Source organism: Cynocephalus volans, chromosome 5 (assembly GCF_027409185.1).
Source record: "Cynocephalus volans isolate mCynVol1 chromosome 5, mCynVol1.pri, whole genome shotgun sequence".
NCBI lineage: Eukaryota > Metazoa > Chordata > Mammalia > Dermoptera > Cynocephalidae > Cynocephalus > Cynocephalus volans.
In genome coordinates, this window is record NC_084464.1 from 41,759,135 (window position 1) to 41,782,243 (window position 23,109).

A 23,109-nucleotide genomic window follows, 5' to 3' on the forward strand; every position below is an offset into this window, starting at 1 on the left:
GTAATTTTGTTTCAGAGTAATTACTAAAAATCAGCTCCAGTAAGATGGACAATTTTAATATACCATTTTCTCAGAAAAGTTGATACATCAAAAGAGGGGGAGCTTAAAGCCTGTAACTTTCTGCCATAACTTTCATAGCCTCTCTAATACTTATATTACTCAAAGAGTAGATTAGATTTAACATGATTACAACACTACAAAACTGATATCAGTCTTTCTCCAGTGAATAGGTTGACATGGGCTGTGCATCTGTGAAGATGGAGCTGCCATAATAAAAAACAACAATGATCTGGTGGCAGGCACACCTAGAAAAGACTTTTTGCTTCCCTTCTGAAGAAATAATTTTTAAAATGGTAGAAATGATATAAAGGTAAGAAAAGAGCATACTCAGAAAAGGAGTCCAAACATTGAAAATCGCAATGGAGAGCAGTGCCAATTCATTCACAGGAGTGACCCCACAAGACAAGATCAGCAAAGGAGGTTGTCACAGAGGAAATAGTTAATCCGATTACTGCTACAGAAGGGCAGGCAGAATGTCAGTACTGTGTTCCCCATAAATGGAGGAAACTGCCATTCCAGCATGAGGCTTCTAACTGGCTATATAGAACCTTGTTCATAATAACAGAATTACCTTAGGGGATTAAAGATTGCAATGTAAAGATCATATGCCGTTGTTGCCAATAGCAGGTACTCTGACCCAACAAAGAAAATAAATACAAAATTTGGGTCATGTAACTCACACAGCAAATGATTTTTTTCTCTGATACAAGTTGTACTGTCATCTGAAGGACATTGGTGGTGGTGTAGCAGATGTGGAGAAAAGCTAAATTTTCCAGAAAAATATGAATGGATGTATGTAAGCATGGGTCAGTCATGGTCACCCGAATAATGAAGATGTTTTCTCCCAATGTGCAGATATAAGTTAAAAGAAAGATGGTGAAAAGTAAAAATTGCAACTCATGTAAATTAGAAAATCCCAAGATGCTAAAACTCACAGAGCTGTCTGGTTTTTCCCTTCCGTAATATAGCTTTGGTTTTCCTTTTGAAATTGGGACTGAGTAAGCATAGATTTCTGTGATCATATACTGTTCCAGAAACAGTCCACAAAAAAAGAAAATAAAAATGTAGCAGATGAAAAGTTAGTTATTTATCAGCAAAAACATCAGGTGTGTCTGCAAACTGGCATAATCCCTCTTCAAATGAACTCTCTGCCCTAGCATACAGTATAAGTATAAACACATTCAATTTTTCACATATAGGTCAAATCTCATAAAATGAAACTATAGGCAGTAAATAATGGTCAATAAAGAGGGAAGAAAAAGGCATAGTGGCACCAGAAACTGATGCCATATTTGGGGGGCAGTTTCATAAAATATAGAGAAAATTTATAATTAGTCATAGCATACATTTTAAGGCTCTGGGCCTTGGATAATCATGTGATTTAAATGACCTCTGGTCACTGAAAGCTCTTATAAGAAAAAAACTTTTTTTGTACAATGGGAAAAAATTAATCTTCCATATGCCACTTTCTGTGCTAAATTTATCTTAAACTGTATGCCCTTACAAATCACTAGAGCTCTTGAACTAGCTCAAACTGGCTCACAAGAGCACATTGTTAAATTTTCAGAAATTTTGCAAGTCAGTTATTAAAACACAGTCATTATTAAAAATGGAATTGTATAAAGTTACAACTAAAAGTTTATATTAAAAGAAGAGGTAACAAGTACACACATTCATCACTTTCTAACCATTTTATGTTTTACTATTATCTGTGATTTTGAGATTATTGCCATTATTGTATCTGGGTGATGGAGAGGCCCTATAAAGGTGTTCTACAATAAATCTTTTCCTAAATTTGTGTTCAGTGAATTATGTGGATACCTTGAAATTGAATATGGTGGAAGCATTTATGCCATGGAATTTGGCAAACGCTACAAATCAGGGCATTTTACTATTTTGTTGATTGTATAGCCTTAAGTGAATGGAGAAATGAAGCGGGTTAGAAATCTTGATTCTCCTTTGATCTTAGAATAGGATTTTTAGGTAATGCATGAATGAGCTAAAAGGCTTTCTCAAGCAGGGGACAATAGTCCACAGATAAGTTTGGCAAAAGCCATCTAATCGATTCTAATCACTGTTTAGGGATGGGATTTACATGTACTTTGACTATTTTAGGTTGCTGATTTGAATCTGGCTCAAAGGACTACTGACTATTTAACCTACTGATTGTTTTTAAGTTATGTTAAGGAATTGCTTGAATGCTGTTTAAATATGCTAAAGAAATCACTGTAGGAAGTATGTGAAAAAGAAGATGTTTACTAAGGGCAAGCTGTTTGTTGGTGGATCGACTTAGCTTTTTCAAATTGCATTCTGGAATGTCACATTGTTAATTTTACGGCTATTACTAGTTTTAGTTGTTTAAAGCTATACTTAGCTGTGATTCCCTTTTGTAAAACTGCCTGTTTTTATGTCCTTCTTTGATGATTGAATCAATTGATTTTGCTTGTGAAACTTCCTTGTCTTGTCAATAAAAAGAAAGGCTGATTTTGGATCAGGGTTGCTGCTCCGCTGCTGGGTGGCAGTCCCGCCAGGCCTCACTGATGTTACCGTGAGTGAATACTTTCTCTCTTTTTTTTGTCTTGGTTACACAGAGGGAAGTGTAACAGATAAAATGGTAATGATGCTGATTAAAGTTAAAATTGTGACATGTTAGTAGTCATTACATTGTGAATAGCACAAAAAATTTAAAAATGAAGTAATGTTCTTCCAAAAACTGCTATCTACTTTAGCAAGAATGTCACTCATGTCATTCATGGATAAGTGAAATTTAGACATACATCTTCATTGATTCACTTTTGTCTTATTTATTAACATAGACCAAAATATCAGCCAGTAATGGCATTCATCAACGGTGTGAGCAACCTCTTTGTTGAATCAGATATTATTCAAGCACTTAATCATCATCTGACTTCATCAGACAGTAGTTGAATTTTGAGTATAACTCAATTGTTAAGCAAAAATCAACAAAAGCATTCTGTGATCATCAATTAATTGCTGATTTGGAATTAACTATAAAGAATATTTATCTCATTATTATTTATGAATTGTATGTTATACATTCTTTATATCAGTGAGATTTATAATAAATGTGTGTATGTGTATGTGCGTACCAGTTAAACATTTATCACCCCATTAGCCCAATACTGGCTACAGCTCTTGAAGGTATTGCCTCTACTCTCTGGTTACCTAACCAATTCAAAGCAGTAAATAAATTGGTCAAGATCACTTAATTAGTAAGTACCATTGTGAGGATTACAAGCTGGTAAGGGCTGGGTCCACAGACTGAGCACTTTTAAACAACCTGCAAGTACAGGTAGGTCTCATCCTGCATGTCAATTCTGATCTATCATTAAGAGCTGCCCAATAGCACTGGATAATAAAGTAGAGATATCCCTTAACTCAGAAATCGTTGACTTATTTCAACCGTGGGAAATGAGATGATAGTGAAAGTATGTAAGTATTCTATTTGTCCACTTACACAATAGCATCTTACCATTTCTCATTCAGTGGTACATATACGAGAGCATGACTTTTGAAAACTTGCCAAAATACAGCATTTCTCCTCCTCTCTTCCCATAAACACATCTGCACTTTTAGAGCTAAGAAAAATTTGACTTTGATAATAAAAATATAATCAAAAAATTAGTTATTTAAGGTTGTTCTCTAGCTCTTCACTAGCTTCTTCTAAACACCTCAGCCCTTATATGAGGAGCATGAGATCAAACAGGTCTTGGTGCCTGGGTCAATCACACTGAGTTATTGTGCATTAGTAATAACACATAGTAGCATCATGTGTACAAAATTTTTAATAATGTTACAGCTATGCTAATGAAAGTATAGGAAGCAAAAGACACCAAGAAAAGCTATGACGAACTCAGCATCACAACCACCTCATTAGATAACCACAAATTGATCTTGATTTTTTAAATTTGAATTTATTTTAAAAATTAGGTTTTACATTTGTGACTATGTAAATTACGAGCTTGTTATTTATTGGTTACTTTTCCATGTTCTATATCATCAAGAATTAGAGTCATTCTATTTTTTCATTTTGTAAACTGGTACAAAAAAGATAATTAGGAGTTTTAAATTAATATGTGAGATAGAAATGAACATAAACTACAGGAAGATGATTTTCAATTTTACAATATGAAAACTGTCCAAGAGTCATTCTTATTTGTGTTCTCCAATTTAATTGGCTTATATTTCTTATGGATGTAAAAGCAGTACAAATTTATTCTAGACTGTATAGATAGTACAGAAAAATAAAATATTACAGTAAGCCATGACCACAACACCAGAGAAGACTGCTGCATTTTGATTTGTATATATATGAACCACAACTTTTTTTTATCAGTTCATCCATAGATAAACACTTAGATTGTTTTCATATCTTGGCTATTGTGAATAAAGCTGCAATGAACATGATGGTGCAGATATCTCATAGGAACGATGATTTCACTTCCTTTAAATGTATACCCAAAAGTGGGAATGCTGGATCATATGGTAGTTCTATTTAATTTTTTTTGAGGAACAGGCATACTGTTTTCCATAATGTTGGTACCAACTTACATTCACACCAACAGTATATAAGGGTTCTCTTTTTTCTATATCTTCGCCAACACTTGAATTTTTTGTCTTTTTGATAATAGTTATGCTAACAGGTATGAGATGATATAATAGTTATGGTTTGCAATTCTCTAATGATTAGTTATTTTTCATTTTGTTGTGTCTTATGATTTACAAAAGTTTTTATTTTATTTCATGTATGTTTTCTATTTTTCCTTTTTCTTTTTTTGCATTTTTATACTTTTATTTGTCATATAAAATGTCATTATTTTAAAATACATAATATTCATATTTTTTCCAAAACAGATGCATCTATCTTTAATTGATGAAAATTTTTTTAAAATGTTAGAGAGGTAGAAATTCTACCTATTGCTTCCAAAGTCTTTTTTTAAAAATAATTAATTAATTAATTAATTAATTAATTAATTTGCAGTGCTTAGAGGAACATCTATACTTGGAAACACCTCTATTAAAAATAAGAAAAAATTCCTATCAGCAATGTAGACTTTTACCTTAAGAAAATAGAAAAAGTAGAGCAAACTAAACCAAAAGCAGGAAATGAGGATTACGAAAGAAATATATGAAATCAACTAAACCAAAAGTTGTCTTTAAAAAGATCAACAAAATTTGCAAACCTTTATGTAGACTGACCAAGAAAAAAAGAGAGGAGAATGAATTTACTAAAATTAGAAATAAAGTAGGAGCATTATTACATTGTCTCTGTGGCTTTTTGTGATGGTAAGATTTAGTTTCTTTCTCTTTCTCATTTGTATTTTTATTCTACAGTGGGTTTTGTTCTTTCTTGTGTATTCATGGTAGTGATCATTGGGTTTTGGATTCCATATGCAGAACTTCCTTGAAGATTTCTTGTAGGGCTGGTTGTGTGGTGGTAGACTACAATAGCTTTTGTTTTGTCTGGAAAATACAGTATTTTTCCCTCATTTCTGAAGGATAGCCTTGCTAGGTGTAGTATTCTTTGCTGGCAGTTTTTTTTCTTTTAGTATTTTGAATATATCATCCTATTTTCTTCTGGCTTGTAGAGTTTCTACTGAGAAGTTTGCTGTTAGTGTCATGGGGACTCTCTTACAGGTGACTTGATGCTTTTCTCATGCTTCTTTTAAGAGTCTCTCTTGTCTTGGAGCTTTGCCAGTTCAACAATAATGTGTCTTGGAGGGGAAATTTTGGGGTCGAATCTGTTTGGGGATCTTTGAGTCTCCTGGATCTGAAGGTCTATGTCTCTCCCTATACCTGGGAAGATTTCTGTTATTGTTTCGGTGAATAGGTTTTCCATGCCTTTTCCTTTCTCCTCCCTTCTGGAATACCTATGATTCAAATGTTTGCATGCTGAAGGTTGTCTGCTAGCTCTTTAGATTTTCCTCATTTTTAAAAATTCTTTTTTCCTTTTTTCTCTGCCTGGGTTATTTTGAAAAGACTATCTTTATGATCAGAAATTCTTTCCTCTGCTTGTTCCAGCCTGCTGCTGAAGCTATCGGTTCTGTTTTATATTTCACTGAGTGAATCTTTAAGTTCCATGAGCTCTGCTACATTCTTTTTTAAGGTATTAATCTCTTTGTAAGTTTCCTCCTTCATATCCTGGATTTTTTTCTCATTTCATTATGTTGTCTAACTGAGTCTTCTCGTATCTCAGTTTCCTTAAGGTTGTTACTTGAAATTCCTTTTCAGTCATTTCAAGAGTTTCCTGCTCTATCCTGGTATTTGAGAATAACTATTCCTTTGGTGGTGTCATATTTTCTTGAGCTTTCATATTTCTAGTATCTCTATGTTGATGTCTGGTCATCTAGTAGAGCAGTTGCTTCTTCTATTACTCTGGAGTAATACTTTGAGGAGTAAGACGTCCTCTTCTTTTTACAGTCTCCACTGGTGACTCTCCTTGAGTCAATTTAGTTGAGTGTCCAGTGGGCTGCCTGCATGGTGGCTGTGGCTGCTACTGTGGCATCAAATTGCTTTTTCAGTAGTCATGGCTGTGATGGTGGCTGTGGTGGGCCACCAGCACAGAATTAGTGTTTTTGGCATGTTCTCTTGTGTGCTTCCAGGCAAAGGGGGCTGTGGCTCTTGGCTGATAGAAAAGTTTTTAATTTGATGTAGTCTCACCTGTTTATTTTTGCTTTTTTGCCAGCACTTTTGGTATCATGTCCAAAAATTTATTGACAAGACCAATATGAAGAAGCTCTCCAACTGTGTTTTCTTCTACTAGTTTTATGGTTTCGGCTCTTACATTTAAGTCTTTAATACAATACAAGATAATTCTTGTGTATGATTAAAGATAAGGATCTGACGAAGACAATAAGATGTGTTCCCACCACTAAAGGGTTCACAGCTTCTGGAGATGTCACATACCAAGGTGCCACCCTTAGCCTGATACCCAAGGAATCAAAAGCCTCACATCAACTCGGATAAATGTAAGAAACAATGTTAACTTTTAAAAAATGTCAGATTCAGACATTTCATATGTAGCTATATATTTAGAGTTAAAAAGCTTACACATGGTTACTGTATATTGTTAAAGGATGAATACATTCATAACAAAAGGATTGAAAAAATAGGAATTATGTACAGATACAAATATATCTAGAATAACACTTTCCTCTGAGAAAAAGGGAGAAGTATGAGTACACTAGTACTACTTGATTATTCAAAATCTGAAATAAACTTATATACTATGACTTTCCTGTCATCGTCTTCCATAACTTTCCTAGGTGTCTGAAACAACTTGCATTATTAGCCCAAGCCCTTAAAAAAGCAAAAACTGAATTTGACACTGACTTGTATAATCACACTTCTCAAGCTAAACAGAAGGTATTGGCAATCATTTACTTGTAGATACACCAACCACTAACTAGACATATTCATAGAACAGGATACTTGAAAGAAAATCATATGATCATGTCTGAAAATTGTCCTTTACCAAATACTACATGATTTCACTCATATGTTGAACTAAAAAAAAACTTGTTCTCATAGAAGTAGAGAGTAGAATAATGGTTACGAGAGGCTGGGAGGGGAAGGGGGTTGAGGAATAGGAAAAGAGGTGAAAAAAGTTAGAGGTAGATGAGAAGTATAAGTTCTGGTGGTGTTCTAGGCTGACTATAGCTAACAATACTGTATTGTATATTTCTACACAGTGAGAAAAGAGGACCTTGAATATAATCACCACAAAGAAAAGATAAATGCTTAGGTTATAGATATGCTATCTATCCTAAATGAATCATTCTACAATATATGCATGTATTCAGACAACATAATGTAACCTACAAATATGCACAATTAAAAACTTTTTAAAAAGAAATAAAATTTTCCTTCACTATTTTGAAACAGAATGAACTAATTTATTAAATAAGAATACAGTAAATTTTCACATCATAAATGCTGAAATATAAATATCATAAAGAAAAAAACAGAAACTTCTGTCTAGTATTAAGTTAAATGGATAGATTTCATTCTCTAGCTCAATTAAAACAATGTAAATAAGAGGCTGTTTCTTAAGTGGACTTTGTCATCATCACAAAAGTGATCTGACAAGACAGAACAAATTCAATTGTAAATAAGTCTATATTTATTATAGTGACTATCACCACGTTATGGAGGTTTTAGGTTCTGACTAAAGATATACCTGGGAGGGTTTCCAAAAGCCCTCTTCCTTTTTAACAGCTGATAACTCTCTTTATAATTACAAAACATATGCATTGTGTCCAAATAATGAGCTTGCTCCCTCTGGGAGGTCTTATTCTGAACAATTCTTTCAAAACTGCTTGTTATGTAGTCTGCTGTACAGAGACAGGGTTTGTTCAGTTGCCAATTTGGTTGATAACATCAGGGAATTTCTCGAAAAGCTGTAACTTCTGGACAACATCTTGAAAAGAAGTTTGGTGTGGCCTGCAGATTTATTGATCTTTTCAAGGTAAGTAGTCTCAACACTGTAAACAATTAAATATTATGGCCTTATGGAAACCAATTAACTTGTGAGAAAATTGTTAAATACACAGTTACATACTTCCTTTCCAATGAGGCTCTATGCCACATACAATAACATTCTGCTTCTTTAGTTGCACAGAGGCTACAAGGCATGGCTCTCCCCCCAAAGTAGACGGGCAGTTTCCAATATAACACAGTTTTAGCTCATGGCTCAGAAAGCAAAAGCCTTCAACACAATTGGTCACTGCTGTGGTCTGTGGTTGTAGAGAAAATATGTTTGTAGGGTTCTTGAGAGTTAAACAGAATCCTTTCTCTTCTATTCCAGAAAGAACTTCCAACTTCACTGTCTCAAGATCTTTCTCATTGCTGTTAAATGATCTAGATTACAATGATGAAATTTCAAAATTGTGTGACTTCACACGTCCAGTCTTCTGTAAAGTCCGCAGAGTTAAGGCTGGAGTTTAGAGCACAGAATTTGTGATCTGAAGTCCTAGGTTTGCTATCCTAGCTCCACCATTCACTAGCACTGTAACTTTGAGCTAGTTGCTTGATATGTCTCAAATTCCTCACTTTTCACCACTGTAAAATTGAGACAATGACATATTTAGCTGAGATTGACTTAAAGCACTAAAACCAGTAACTATACTATGCACAAATATTATCTGTTTAATATTATCATAGGCCATAATGCTATGGTTTGACTGTATGTGTCTTCCTAAAAATTTATGTGTTGGAACCTAAGATCCAATGTGATAGTATAAACAGGTGGGTACTTTGGGAGCTGACTAAATAAGGAGAGTAGAGCCCTCATAAATGGATTTAGTAGCCTTGTGTCACACTGGGTCACAGACCCTTCAAACCTGTTGTGTAGACTGGGTCACAGACCCCTCATGTACAGACTGGATCACAGACCCCTCATATGCAGGTTGCAAGCTAGGTAGTTAGAAAAAGATTCTGAGAACCATTGGCAAGGTTGACATGCTTTATTTGGGTGTGAGCTCAGCCCCCAGTAGATCAGAGCTGTTGACTTTTATACTAGAGTCAGATAACAAAGGAACACACGGGCACAAGTCAGGTAACCAAGGAACACCTGGGTGCACATGTGCAGTTAATGTATTTACATCAGACAGGCCAAGTCATGCTCAGCCAGATATGAGGTGAGGGAGATAGCACTAGAGAGAGGTAGCTAGGCCCTTCTGCCCTTCTTCCCTGTGAGGACATGGTGTTTGTCCCCTTCAGACTATGCAGCAACAATGCACTATCTTGGAATCACGCAGCAGCCCATACCAGACACTAAATCTGCCAGTGTCTTGACCTTGGACTTAGCCTCCAGAACTGTACAAAATAAATTCTTCTTCCCCCTAAATTATCCAGTCTCAGGTATTTTGTTACAACAACACAAATGAACTGAGACAGAAATTGGTACCAACTAGTGGGGTCTTGCTATAATTAATACCTAAAAATGTGAAAGCAGCTTTGGAACCGGGTAATGAGCAGAGACTAGAAGAATTTAGAGGTGCATGCTAGAGAAAGCCTAGATTGCCCTGAGCTGAGCATTAAGGGCAAGATCGGTGAGGGCTCAGAAGAACTGTGGAGCTAGAGACAGAGCCTCAGTCTTCTTAGGAATTGCTTAAGTATTTGTGAACAGAATGTTGGTGGAAATACAGACAGTAAAAGCCATTCTGAAGAGGTCCTTGACAGAAATGAGGAGTATCTTATTGGAAACTGGAGAAAAGGCCATTCTTGTTATAATGTGACAAAAACCTTGTCTGAATTTTGTCCATGTCCTAGTGTTTTATGGAAGGCAGAATATAACAAATTAAGACATCATATAAATCTTAACAATATTTTAATAAATCTTAATATGAAGAATGCAATATTGCATAGCACTTTATATTTTATAATATGCCTTTATTTTAATATTTTCAGAAATCTTATGAGAAAGCTATTCTCCCCATTTATTTAAAAAATAACAATAATAATAATAATAACTAGAGCCCAGAAAATGAGGAGCTGATTTCAAATCACACAGGTAGTAATACTCAGAATCAGGCTCCAAGCCCAACCCTTTTTCTTTTTAGCTTTTCTTTATAGTTATTGTTTATATTTAAGTTATACAATATGTTACAAGATACATATACATGGTAAAATGGTTACTATAGTAAAGGAAATTCTAAACCCTAGCACTCCCTTCATGACACCATAGCTGACTTGGCTCAAATCTTCACTCAGTACCCAAACTAAACACCTCCAAAGGAGCTGAAGTTGAAAAGCAAAGAATAGCATCTAAAAGAAATCTGAGATTTTTTAAAAATTCTTTACAATTTCTCAAATTTTAATATTAGGCCTGACCCATTATTGGTTTTCTCTCCTTCTTCTTTTATAGCCTAGTTGTGGGAAAAGGTACAAAACACTTTAGGGCACCGTCTCCACTTCCTTATAAAAATAAGTGTGCTCTGCCTGCCATAGCTATTGTACATGAGTATGTACGTATACTTAGTAAAAATTATTTATTACCGCCAATAATCTGAGAGTTTTCTTGATTTAATTTTCTGAAGGCCAATAAATAAAAATAATAAATTTCAAATATGATATTTTTTCCTGAAGGCATGTCAAAAATTATTAAATAATTCACAATATTCACACAATTTGTGATAGATTAACTATTAATTTTGAGTGTAACTTAAGCAAACTGAAATGTGTGTGTGAGTGATTGCCTAATCAGTTTTAGTGACATAATAGTTTGAGAATTGAAGCACATAAAGATGACACTGCCATATGAAAACAGAAATTCTAAATTCTTTGACCTCTAATCATGACATTACTTGGCCTTCAAAATGAGCAAAATGGATTACAAAATATTTATTGTTCCTAGATCCATAATGGTTCTTAATCAACGCTTATGATTTACTCTCAATTCTCAACAAATTAATTATCTACTAGGGTTTATTCAATTTCAAACAATTACTAGATCCTGAGCTGATGATTTTCATATTGATCTGGAGCATCTGGGTGCACACGATGGAGAGTTATCATCTGAAGGTGTAAGTGGACATTTAACTCCAAAAAGAAACAACAATATGTTTTGCTTTATTCATTGCTCATATATTTAAGCTTGCATTCTCATCTTCTATTGCAGACAATTGAATATTTCCATATTTTATATTTTGTTCATTGGCTGTACCAAACATTTTGATATATATACATGAGGGGTCTTCAAAGACTCCATAGAAAATGCATATTCTGAAAAAACATACATGAATTTCCAAAAAAAAATTTGTACCAAATAAAACGTACTAACTTGTTATGACATGTCTGAACAGGATCTAGTTTGAGGCACTGAGAAGGATAAGACATCAGTTTGAAAAGAGCCTCTATCAGAGCAACATTAATTCTGCTAAAATTGAAGCAAGAATAAACAACAAATTTATAGTGAAGCTTGGGTGAAAGAAGGGTGAGATCACTGATGCTTTCTGAAAAGTGTATGTGTAAAATGCCCCCAAGAAATCACCAGTTTACAGTGGAAAATTCATTTTAAGAAGGGACTAGATGATGTTGAAGTTGAAGCCCTCAGGAGCAGACCATCCACATCAATTTGCAAGGAAAAGTTAATGTTTTACAAGCCCTAATTGAAGAGGACTGATGATTAACTGCAGAAACAACAGCCAACACCGTAAACATCTTGATTGGTTCAGCTTATACAATTCTAACCGAAAAATTAAACTTGAGCAAACTTTTTGCTCAATGGATGCCAAAACTGTTGCACTCAAATAACCTACACAAAGAAGCAGAACTTTCAATGGAAATTTTATTTTTATTCATTTTTAGTTTCTTAAACAAATTATTGGTTATTCATATTCATGCAATACAAAACTGACCATCACCACTTGTGCCCAAGATGTGATGGCCAGATCAGTACTATCAGCATGAAAATTACCACAAATTTTGATTATTCCCCGTGTCCTCCACCCAGTTAATCTCCAACCTACCTCCCACTTCTTCCTCTCTCACTCCACTCCACACCCTAGGTATGCTCTCTCCCTCTGCAAGACAACACACCATTGTGGTCTTTCCTTCCTTCTTTTTCTCTTAGCTCCACTTATGAGTAAGGGCATGCTATATTTTTTCTTCTATGCCTGACTTATTTCAGTCAGCATAATTTTCACCAAGCTCATTCATGTTGCTGTGAATGGCGATTTTCATTCTTTTTTATGGCAGAATAGTATTCCATGGTGCATATATATATACCACATTTTCCTTATCCAGTAATCCTTTGATGGAAATTCAGTTTGGTTCCTTATCTTGGCTATTGTAAATAGAGCTGTAAGAACATGGGAGTGCAGGTATCCCTTCAACAGGATGATTTCCATTCTTTGGGATATATACTTAGAAGGGGGATCACTAGATTGTATGGTAGATCTATCTGTAGTTGTTTGAAAGAAATCCACACTGTTTTCCTCAGCAGTTGTACTAATTTACAGTCCCACCAACAGTGAAGGAGCATTCCCTTCTCTCCACACCCTCGCCAGCATTGTTATTCTCCATCTTTTTTATTATAGCCAGTCTCACCGGGGTGAGGTGGTATCTCAATTTGGTTTTAATTTACATTTCCCTGATGATTAGTGATGTTAAGCATTTTTAAAAGTGCCTGATGGCCATTTGTATGTCTTCCTTAGAAAAATATCTATTCAGCTCCTTTGCTCATTTTTTAATTGGGTTATTTGTTTTTTTTACTATGTAACTGCTTAAGTTCCTTGTATATTGTGGATATTAATTTCTTGCTGGATATAGAGTTTGAAAATATTTTCTCCCACTCTGTAAGTTGTTGTTTCACTCTGTTGACTGTTCCCCTTGCTGTGAAGAAGCTTTTTGGTTTGATATAGTCCCATTTGTTTATTATTTCTATTGTTGTTTGTGCTTTTGGGCTCTTGTTCATAAAGTTTGTGCCCATTCCTAGTTTGTGAAGTGTTTCCCCTACATTTTGCATTAGTGGCTTTACATTTCCAGGTCTTATGCTTAAGTCTCTAATCCATTTTGAGTTGATTTTCGTAAATGATGAGAGGTGTAGGTCTAGTTTCATTCTTCTCCCTATGGATATCCAATTTTCCCAGCATCACTTATTGAAGAGGCAGTCTTTTCCCCAATGTATGTTTTTGTTGCCTTTGTCAAACATAAGTCAGCTGTAAGTCTGTGGGCTGATTTCTGGATTCTCTATTCTGTTCCACTGGTCCAAGTGTCTATTTTTATGCCAGTACCATGCTATTTTGGTTGCTATAGCTTTGTAGTATAATTTGAAGTAAGGTAGTGTTATGCCTCCAAGTTTGTTATTTTTGCTCAGGATTGCTTTGGCTATTTGGAGTCTATTTTTTGTTCCATATAAATGTCAGGATTGTTTTTTCTATTTCTGTGAAGAATGTTGTTGGTATTTCGACGGGGATTGCATTGAATCTGTAGTTTGCTTTGGGTAGTATGGACATTTTCATAATGTTAATTCTTCCAATCCAAGAACATAGAATGGCTTTTCATCTCTTTGTGTCTTCTTCAATTACTTTCAACAGTGATTTGTAGTTCTCATTGTAGAGGTCTTTCACCTCCTTGGTTAAATTTATTCCTAGATATTTTATTTTTTTGGTGAATACTGTAAATGGGCTTACTTTCTTGACTTCTTTCTCTGTTAGCTCCTTATTGGAGAACATACATGCAACTGACTTGGGGGTGTTGATTTTGTATCCAGCAACATTACTGAAATTACAGCCCCAAGAGTTTTTTGATAGAGTCCGTAGATTTTTTTTCAGTGGAAATTTTAAACAAGTGGGATCAAGATCCTGGAGGATTTCTTTGAAGAACCAGAACAGGAGATGAAACATGGCATAACCAGTATGATCCTGAAGACAAAGCACAGTCAAAGCCATGGCTACCCACAGGTGCAAGTGGTCCAGTCAAAGCAAGAGCAGACCAGCCAAGAGCAAAGGTCATGGCAACAGTTTTTTTGTATACTTGAGGCATTTTCCTTGTGATCTTTCTGGAGGCCAAAGAACAGTAAGATCTGCTTTTATGACAGTGTTTCGAAAAAGTTAACCAAAACTTTAGCAGAAAAATACCCACGGAAGCTTCATCACAGATTCCTTCTCCACCACGACAATGCTTCTCTTCATTCCTCTCATCAAACAAGGGCAATTCCGCAAAAGTTTTGATGGAAAATTGTTAAACATCCACCTTATACTCCTGATTTGGCTCCTTCTGACTTCTTTTTGTTTCCTAATCTTAAAAAATCTTTAAAGGTCATTCATTTTTCTTCAGTTAATAATGTAAAAAGAATGCATTGATGTAGTTTAGTTCCCGGGACCCTCAGTTCTTTATGGATGGACTAATTGGCTGGTATCGTTGCTTACAAAAGTGTCTTGAACTTGATGGAGTTTATGTTGAGAAATAAAGTTTATATTTTTAATTATATCTTTTAATTCCATTTTCCACAAACTTTGTGAAGTCCCTTGTATATATATTTCATTACCAGAAACTCCGTTTTTAGATATTTCTTTATTAAAAATCTCAGAGTTTTTAGATGTCTTTGCTCTTCACGGTATACAACCAAGTGTTTACCAGTAAGATGACTTTCCTTTCTAGTGTTTACATCAGCTGATTTTTTCCAATGAATAAACTGAGATGAGATGTATATACATGATTATAGAATGTCCATAAGAGAAAATAAATAGGAATATGGTGGAAACAAAAGAGGAAGATTTCACTTTCTTAATATGAGATTCAGAATAATGAATATAAGGTACAAACAGAATATACGATTGTGAGTAAAACAATAGTAGAACCAGCTCTGTTGTAGAGATGTTTTCACTGGATAGAATAAGCAGACAGGGTCATCACACAATATAAAAATTGTTGCTCCATTTGTCACCACAGAAGAGCAGGAAAATGTCAACAACATGTGAACCACTGAATTAAGAATAAGTAACAGCCTTGGAAGGAATTTCTACCTACATATGTTGTATCTTGATCATGAGTGAATACATAGGGCTTCTGATTTAGATTATATCACACTAATGTCATTGATATCAGAAAGTGACTCTGTGCATCCATAAAGAATAATAAAAAGATGATCTGCATACCACAACTTCAAAAATAAAGCTGTCTGTGTTTCGTTTCTTCCCATAATGAAGTAACAAGGAAGAGATTTTCTCTCCAGACTAAACATAAAAACTGGACTAATATATGAAACAATGATTTTAAGAGATTGTATAAGACACATGGGGAAAAGAGGAACTAATACGGGAAGCCCAAGGATTGCCCCAGCTGTCTTGCTCAGATGAAAAGACAAATCACAGTTCAAGTAGAGCAAAGCAGCCAAAATTTGCAGTGCAGAGTACTAGAAAAGAAGTAGCAGTATGAAGAGACATTTTATCTATTTGCAGAGAAGTGGGTCTTTGGCTGAAAACTGATCTGTTTGTGTACACAGAAAACTGCCTGAAACCAGGGATACAATGAAAAGCTACAGCGCAAACAATTCCCTGGGCTCACATAAGACTGTTAACTCAGGAAATATAATGTACACATATACAAAAGAGTGTTTATTTGGATTTTGGAAAATGAGTCTTATTATGTTCGTGTGGTTGTTTTTATTAAAAAGGCCTTCTACGCTGCTATGGGAAAAAGTGTCCCCAAAGATCACATATTGGAAACAATCTCCACTGTAAGTGTTAAGAAGGTGAGAATTCCAATTATGGTATTTGAAAGGTAGAGGGTCTTTAAGGTGATTAGATTAGAATCATGCCCTAGTGAATGGAGTGATCTATTCATGGAGTAATCGGTTGATGGTTTAATGGGAGGTCATGGGCATGGCTCTGATTGCTTTAAAAAGAGAGCAAGTGAGGAGGTTAGCTCAGTCCTGCTCAGCCCATTCTCACTATGTGATGCCCTGTGTGGCTGTAGAAGACGGTCACTAGTTGTGGCCCCTGGACTGTAGATTACCCAGGCTTCAAAACTGTAAGAAATAAATTTCATTTCTTTATAAATTACTCAGTTTCAGGAATTCAGTTATAAGCAATAGAAATGGACTAATACATATGCTTTATCAGATGATTAAAGTTGAGTATATTTACTCGAATTTCATCTATCATATGTATATCATAGTTTATGCCAGAAAACAGAATAACAGTTATTGAAGTCAGTAATTGAGATCCATACAAGGCAGGAATTTCTAACTAATCTGGGATTATACTGTATAAAATGTCAATACAAAATTATAATGCTTCACATAATGTTATGCTATATTACACTCGTGGTTAATTTTATAACAAGTTTGTGTCTGGATGAACTCTCATTCAACTTTTGTTTTAACTTTCTGTATTGCCTAAACTATGCTTCTATAGATCAACTAAATGTTTAGAATAAAATATTATTTACTTAAACCCAAATTAAGCTTGTGATGTCAAAAAGATCCAATTAAAAGGAGGCATGTAGTAAAACTGGATTTCTACCAAGCTTTAAGCACCATGAAGGCAAGACAATATTTGTTTTGCTCCTTACTGTATCCCTACACAATGCCAGTAAGATAATAGGTACTCTGTAAGTATTCTTGAATGAATTATCTTGTTTATGATTTGCATTACATAATACTGAGTTGATTTTTATCAGCATGATGTAGCATGGTATGGCAGTTGGGATTATGGAATCTAGAACAAAACAGGCTGGCTCCTCCACTTATTTATGTGTGGCCTTGGGCAACGTACTAAACCTCTTTGTGCTTCAGATTCCTAATCTGTAAAAAGGCAAATTAGTGCTACCTCACAGGATTGTTATGAGAATTAAATAATTAAGACTTTCAAAGTGCTTAGAAATGCACCAGACACATATTTACCATTACATACATTTGTTAAATATTTTTGTTAATTATATAGAAGGAAGATATTTATGTCACAACCTGATGCTAATATGCCACGTGACTGCAAATCAGCAGGTCAAAAATCTTTCAGTTGAAAACCCCGGTCACTTAAAATCTACCTAATATGCAAATGTTACCACCTCTCCTGCATCAATTTTTCAATCAATCAAGCTGTTATGCTAACCACATGCTGATTCTATGAATCTCCTGAGTTTGCTCTCTGCTTCCTCCATGAATTTTCATGATTCCTGATCTACCTTCTTACAGGACAGTGTCACCTACTTTGTTCTATGTCTTAGGACTATGTGCTAGTACATTCTCACACTGTCTTGACCCCAGTATGAGCCAATAGTGTGCCCCACTTGCTATACAGGGAGATAAAATAGGTAGAATCAAAGATCCCTGAATTTTCAGAAACCCCTATTCATTCTATCCACTAAACCTTGACTTCAATAGATCATTTCAATAGATGCCTCCATGACATTCTGTAGTCCAGAGATGCCCAATAGGGCAGCTGCAGCTGGTTATACTGATATACTCAGTATCTTCTCTGGTATGCCCACCCAGAACCATACAGTAACTGTCCATGCCCACCTTTTCTGCCTTATTCTGTGCTCTCCTCAAAGCTGCTTAACAGCAGGCAGTGACTGCTGGTGTTAACTACTGCTTTGCTCAGCTATACATTTTGTGGTATAATGTTGACTTCCAGCTATAGAAAATAATAAAGTAGCTGAGAGAGCTGTGATCTGAGCTAAGAATCCAGAGTTCCTTGGATTCTCCAACAGCATCATAGTCTCTAATTCTTTTTCCTTTTTCTGTTGGCTAACTTTGCATCAGAACATATGAAGCCCATTTTCAAAGTGTTTAGAATAGCATAGGTTTTTTTCCCTAAATTGGCATAGATTGAGAGACCACGAAAATGACTAAAGGGTGTTCCTGTGAAAACACTGAACTTACTATGAGATGGATTTTGACAAGTGATCATTTTATCACCTGACCTGCATACAGCAATCGGTTCCCCCATTCTAACAGAGGACCATTATAACATTTTGGGGTTATCTGTTGTCATGTTGGCTCAGAGTATACATCCAAAAGCTCTTAAAAGATCTGGATATTTCCATTTCCAAACTGTACAATTATTTAGGTAAAAGACAAATTATTTAAAATCCCTTTAGATAAGAACTAGAAAAGTTGCTACTATATACACTTTTTGTGCTATTGCAAGGGCTTTCCTCAAGAGGATCCTGTCTCCTTGAATTGACAGGCCCTTAGAACTGACTCAGGTCTGGAAACTGAGCAATGGTAATTTTCCACTGAGTGGCTGATACCAGCTTTCTGCACTCTTTTTTTGTTTGTTTGTTTGTTTGTTTGACCGGTAAGGGGATCACAACCTTTGGCTTGGTGTCGTCTGCACCACGCTCAGCCAGCGAGCGCACCGGCCATCCCTATATAGGATCCGAACCCACGGCCTCGGCGCCAGCACCGCACTCTCCCGAGTGAACCACGGCCCGGCCCTCTGCACTCACTCTTGATACATATTAAGCAGTCAATACCCTTGTTGGTGTGTTACACCTGTCTACTCAAAGCAACATGAATGCAGTCCCAAAGGGACTGTACCTCAGCAACTCCTCTGTTAGTAGGAGAAAACTGGGCACAGCACCAATTCAAAGTTAGCTTCTGTTTTTTATTATAAAGACAAGGAAGTTTCACAAGAAAAATCAGTTGATTCAATCATTTCAAAAGGACACAAAAACATGGGCAATGTGACAAAAGTTATCTATAGCTAAGTATAGCTTTAACAATGGAAACTAGGAACATCATTTAAATTAACAAGGTGACATTCCAAAGGACAATGTGTGAAAAGCTAAATTGATCAGACTTCGATTGTCATCTAACCCAAAATATAACCTCTCCCCAAATGATTTAAGCAAAAGAATTTTCCACCAACAAACGGCTTGCCTTTAGCAAACACTTCTTCACATTTTTCCGTACAGCAATTCTTTCATCATCTGTTAACAACAATCGGTATGTTAAATAGTCAAAATACACAATCCCATTCCTAAACAGTGATTAGAATTGATTAGCTGGACTTTTGCCACACTATCTGTGGACTTTTTTACCCTGGCCAAGACTTTTGTCTCATGCATGCATTACCTAAAAAACCCTATCTAAAAATCAAATGAGAAGCGAGATTTCTAAGCCTCCACAGGTGTGCATAAAACTTTTCCCATGATCGTTTTGCCCTCTCCATAGATCCACGTAGGTCAGGACTCTCTGATTATCATTCCAACTTTGCTGCCTATTACAGTAATTTCAACCAAACTTTTTTTTTAATACAAAAGATACCTGTCCTCATTCCTCCCTATCTTTCCAACCTCCTTTTAGTTCTCCTTAGCACTTAATTACCCTACTATATCTACAGTGAAACCTTATCTGCGGTTTCACTTTTCTCAGTTTCAGTTACCCCCAGTCAACTGCAGTCCAGAAATAGATAAGTACAGTAGAAGAAAGCATTTTGAGAGAGAGACTACATTAACATACATTACTTTACAGTATATTGTTATAATTGTTCCATTTTATTATGAAACAATCTTTTATTGTGCCTAATTTGTAAACTAAACTTTAACATAGTTATGTATGTATCGGAGAAAACATACTATATATAGGGTCAGGTACTGCTTGCAATTTCAGGAATGCACTGCTAGTCTTGGAATGTATCCTCTGTAGTTGTGGATATGTATATTGCGAGCCCCTAATCACACTAAAATTTAAGTTTTATAAGTTTATAGAATTTGTTTTGTTTACTTCTTTATTTTTTGAACCAACTGCACTGCCTGATATAACATATGCTCAAAATTTTTGAAAGAAAAATAGAGTAAACTAATCATTTATTACAGTGAAGTGATGGAAATTAGTCTTAATGGAAATCAGATATGTCTCATTAGTCCTAGTGGTACTGCTGGCAGTCTTTAAGCAATGTCTTTCCAAAGACTTTCTTCAGAGCCAGCATCACTTCTTTGTTTCTAAGGGTGTATATCAGTGGATTCAGCACTGGGGTGATGGCACTGTATATGATGGCCACTGTCTGGTCCTGGACTACGGAGGTGGCAGAGGCAGGACGAATGTATGTGAAGCCTACAGGTCCGTAGAAAAGACATACCACCACAAAATGGGAGGCACAAGTGGACAGAGCCTTATGCAGCGTTTTGCAGGACCGGTTCTTGAACAGAAGGAAGGCAATAATGTAGAAGTAGGAGAGAAGAGTCAAGAAGAAAGCTCCCATGGATATACTGCCTGTGACAACAGAAAGCAGCCACTGATTAAGCAGTGTGTCACTACAGGCCAGTTCCAAGAGGGGCTTGACATCACAGAAGAAGTGATTGAGTTTCTGAGAGCCACAAAAGTTCAAGCGCGCAGTCATGATGGAATGCATCAGAGCATAAAAGAAGCCAGTGAACCAGGCCACAGCTGCCAGCAGAATACACACCTGGGGGCTCATGACAACAGTGTAGCGAAGTGGTTTGCAGATGGCCACAAAACAGTCAAAGGCCATGATGGCCAGTAAGATAGCCTCTGTGCTTCCCAGAAAGTGGAAGAAGTGTACCTGAGTGATGCAGCCTAGAAAAGATATGGCCCTGCGAGGGGAGATGAGGTTTTTAAGCACCTTGGGCAGTGTCACTGAAGAATAACAAATATCCAAACAAGAAAGGTTTCCCAGAAAAAAATACATAGGGGAGTGGAGTTTTGGTTCCAAAATAACAATCACTAATATAGCTCCATTTCCAAACAAGTTTATCAGGTAAATGATTAAGAAAATAAAAAAGAAGAAAGGTTGCAGCTCCTGAACACTGGTCAGGCTGAGTAAAAGAAATTCATTAACTATAGTGACATTCTCCATTGCTTTAGGGAGCAAATTTAACAATGAGTTAATATTTTCTGAATTTTTAATTTTACACTGTTGGAGTTAAATGAAGCAAGTTTACTATTTGGAGGAACCTAGTAATGAGTTACAGTGTGAAGAATACTTAGGAATGGTAAAACTAAATTTGTGTATAACAAAATTAAGGAAGACTACTCTACCTGATGTAGTGGATTGAATTACGTCCCCCCAAAATTCATTGAAGCTTGAATTGTGTCCCCTGAGTTTTATGTGTTAGAAACTTAGCCCCTACTGTGACTGTTAAGACAGTGGGAAATCTTATTATGGTAATTGAAACATGGAGCCTTGAAGAGGTGATTGGATTGTAGGACAATGCAGTAGTGAATGGATTAAAAATATTGGTCAGTAACATTGTTCTGAGGACATTCAAGAAAGAAGAGAGTCTGTCTCTGTCTGTCTCCGTCTCTGCTCTCTCTGCTTCCACCATCTTGCAATATGAGACCCCTGGGTCACTGTTGCCACCACCAGATGGACTTTGGACTTCCCATGATCAGAAACTGTAAGCAATAAATTTTGTTTTCTTTATAAATCACCCAGTTTCAAATATTTTATTATAAGCAACAGAAACAGACTAATACACCTGATAAATTCTGAACTGGTAAAATGACATTAGCCTAATAAAGATGAGCATATTGTGAATAAATCACTTAAAGTTTAAGGGCACCTTTTAAAAGTCAAAAATGTAGGACCTGACCATAACCTTCAATATCCCATTGGAACAAGGGACTAGGCAAGTTAAAACATATAAACCAAAGGAATAGTTGTTTGATTTATGATTCTAGATTCTGGCAGTGATATAGATGTAGCCTAGTAGGGTTTTTCCATCTTCTCCTAAGATGCATAAAAGCCACAGGAGATTAACACATCCCTCTTGATGACCTAGAGCTTCAGTGAAACCAATAGACATAAAAACTCATAAACTTCAAATATTTTTTAAGTAAAGGGGAAAAACAGCATAATTAGCATTATTAGTCATGAAACTGCAGCATGGTACTAGAACTGTGGGTGTCGTTGGGAAAAACTTGAAATATTGAGAGGTTCTAACAGTAGGACAACTTTGAAAACACCTCAGATTTTTCAGCCAGAAATGAGAGTGTGTCACAGTGGGTAGGAATTTCTATGGTGTGGAGAAATAAAACACAGCACAGCCTAAGCACTGAGGGATCTAGACAAAGGCAGAGCAATGTCAGAAGAACAAATCCTTGTCATTTGTAAAAGAAAATAATCACCATTTTATCAACAGAAGAAGGGGCCCTTGAACTGAGGAACTGGAAAGGCTACCTGATATACTCCCCCAACCCATTGACAGTAAGAAGATATCAAGAATCTCATAGTCCAATGTAACCTCCCATTAAAATAGATTGAAAAGTTTACAGAAATAAATAGGATATAGTCAAATCCACAATCATGAGAAGGTTTTACACATCTTTCTCTATAACTGATAGAAGAATCAACTTAAAAGCCAGTAAGGATATAAACACTCAAGCAAGGTAATTTACAAATTTGATTGACATATATAGAACACTGAACCCAACAAGAAAATAATTCACATTGTTTTTAAGTGTGCATTGAACATTTACAAAATCAAGCATGGGCTGAGTCTTAAAAAAAAGACTTCAAAAATTTCAAAATATTGAGGTATTCAAAGAATGTTCTTTGACAACAGTGGAATTAGAAAACATTTAAAAAAGGTATTTAGAAATGCACTAAATGT

General features: G+C 35.7%; 1 protein-coding gene and 1 pseudogene across 1 annotated transcript; both read right to left on the reverse strand.

The window, feature by feature from the left end:
* Nucleotides 1-208: 208 nt before the first annotated feature.
* Nucleotides 209-1,066, reverse strand: LOC134378975 (olfactory receptor 5V1-like; annotated as a pseudogene).
* A 19,336-nt stretch (nucleotides 1,067-20,402) lies between these two features.
* On the reverse strand, nucleotides 20,403-21,353 carry LOC134378835 (olfactory receptor 12D3). Its single transcript, XM_063098137.1, has one exon. The coding sequence runs from the start codon at nucleotides 21,351-21,353 to the stop codon at nucleotides 20,403-20,405; it is 951 nt and encodes a 316-aa protein (XP_062954207.1).
* Between the last annotated feature and the right edge of the window lie 1,756 nt (nucleotides 21,354-23,109).

Excerpts from the sequence above, each read along its gene's own strand:
- LOC134378835 (XM_063098137.1), bottom strand. The coding sequence starts at position 21,353 with ATGGAGAATGTCACTATAGTTAATGAATTTCTTTTACTCAGCCTGACC.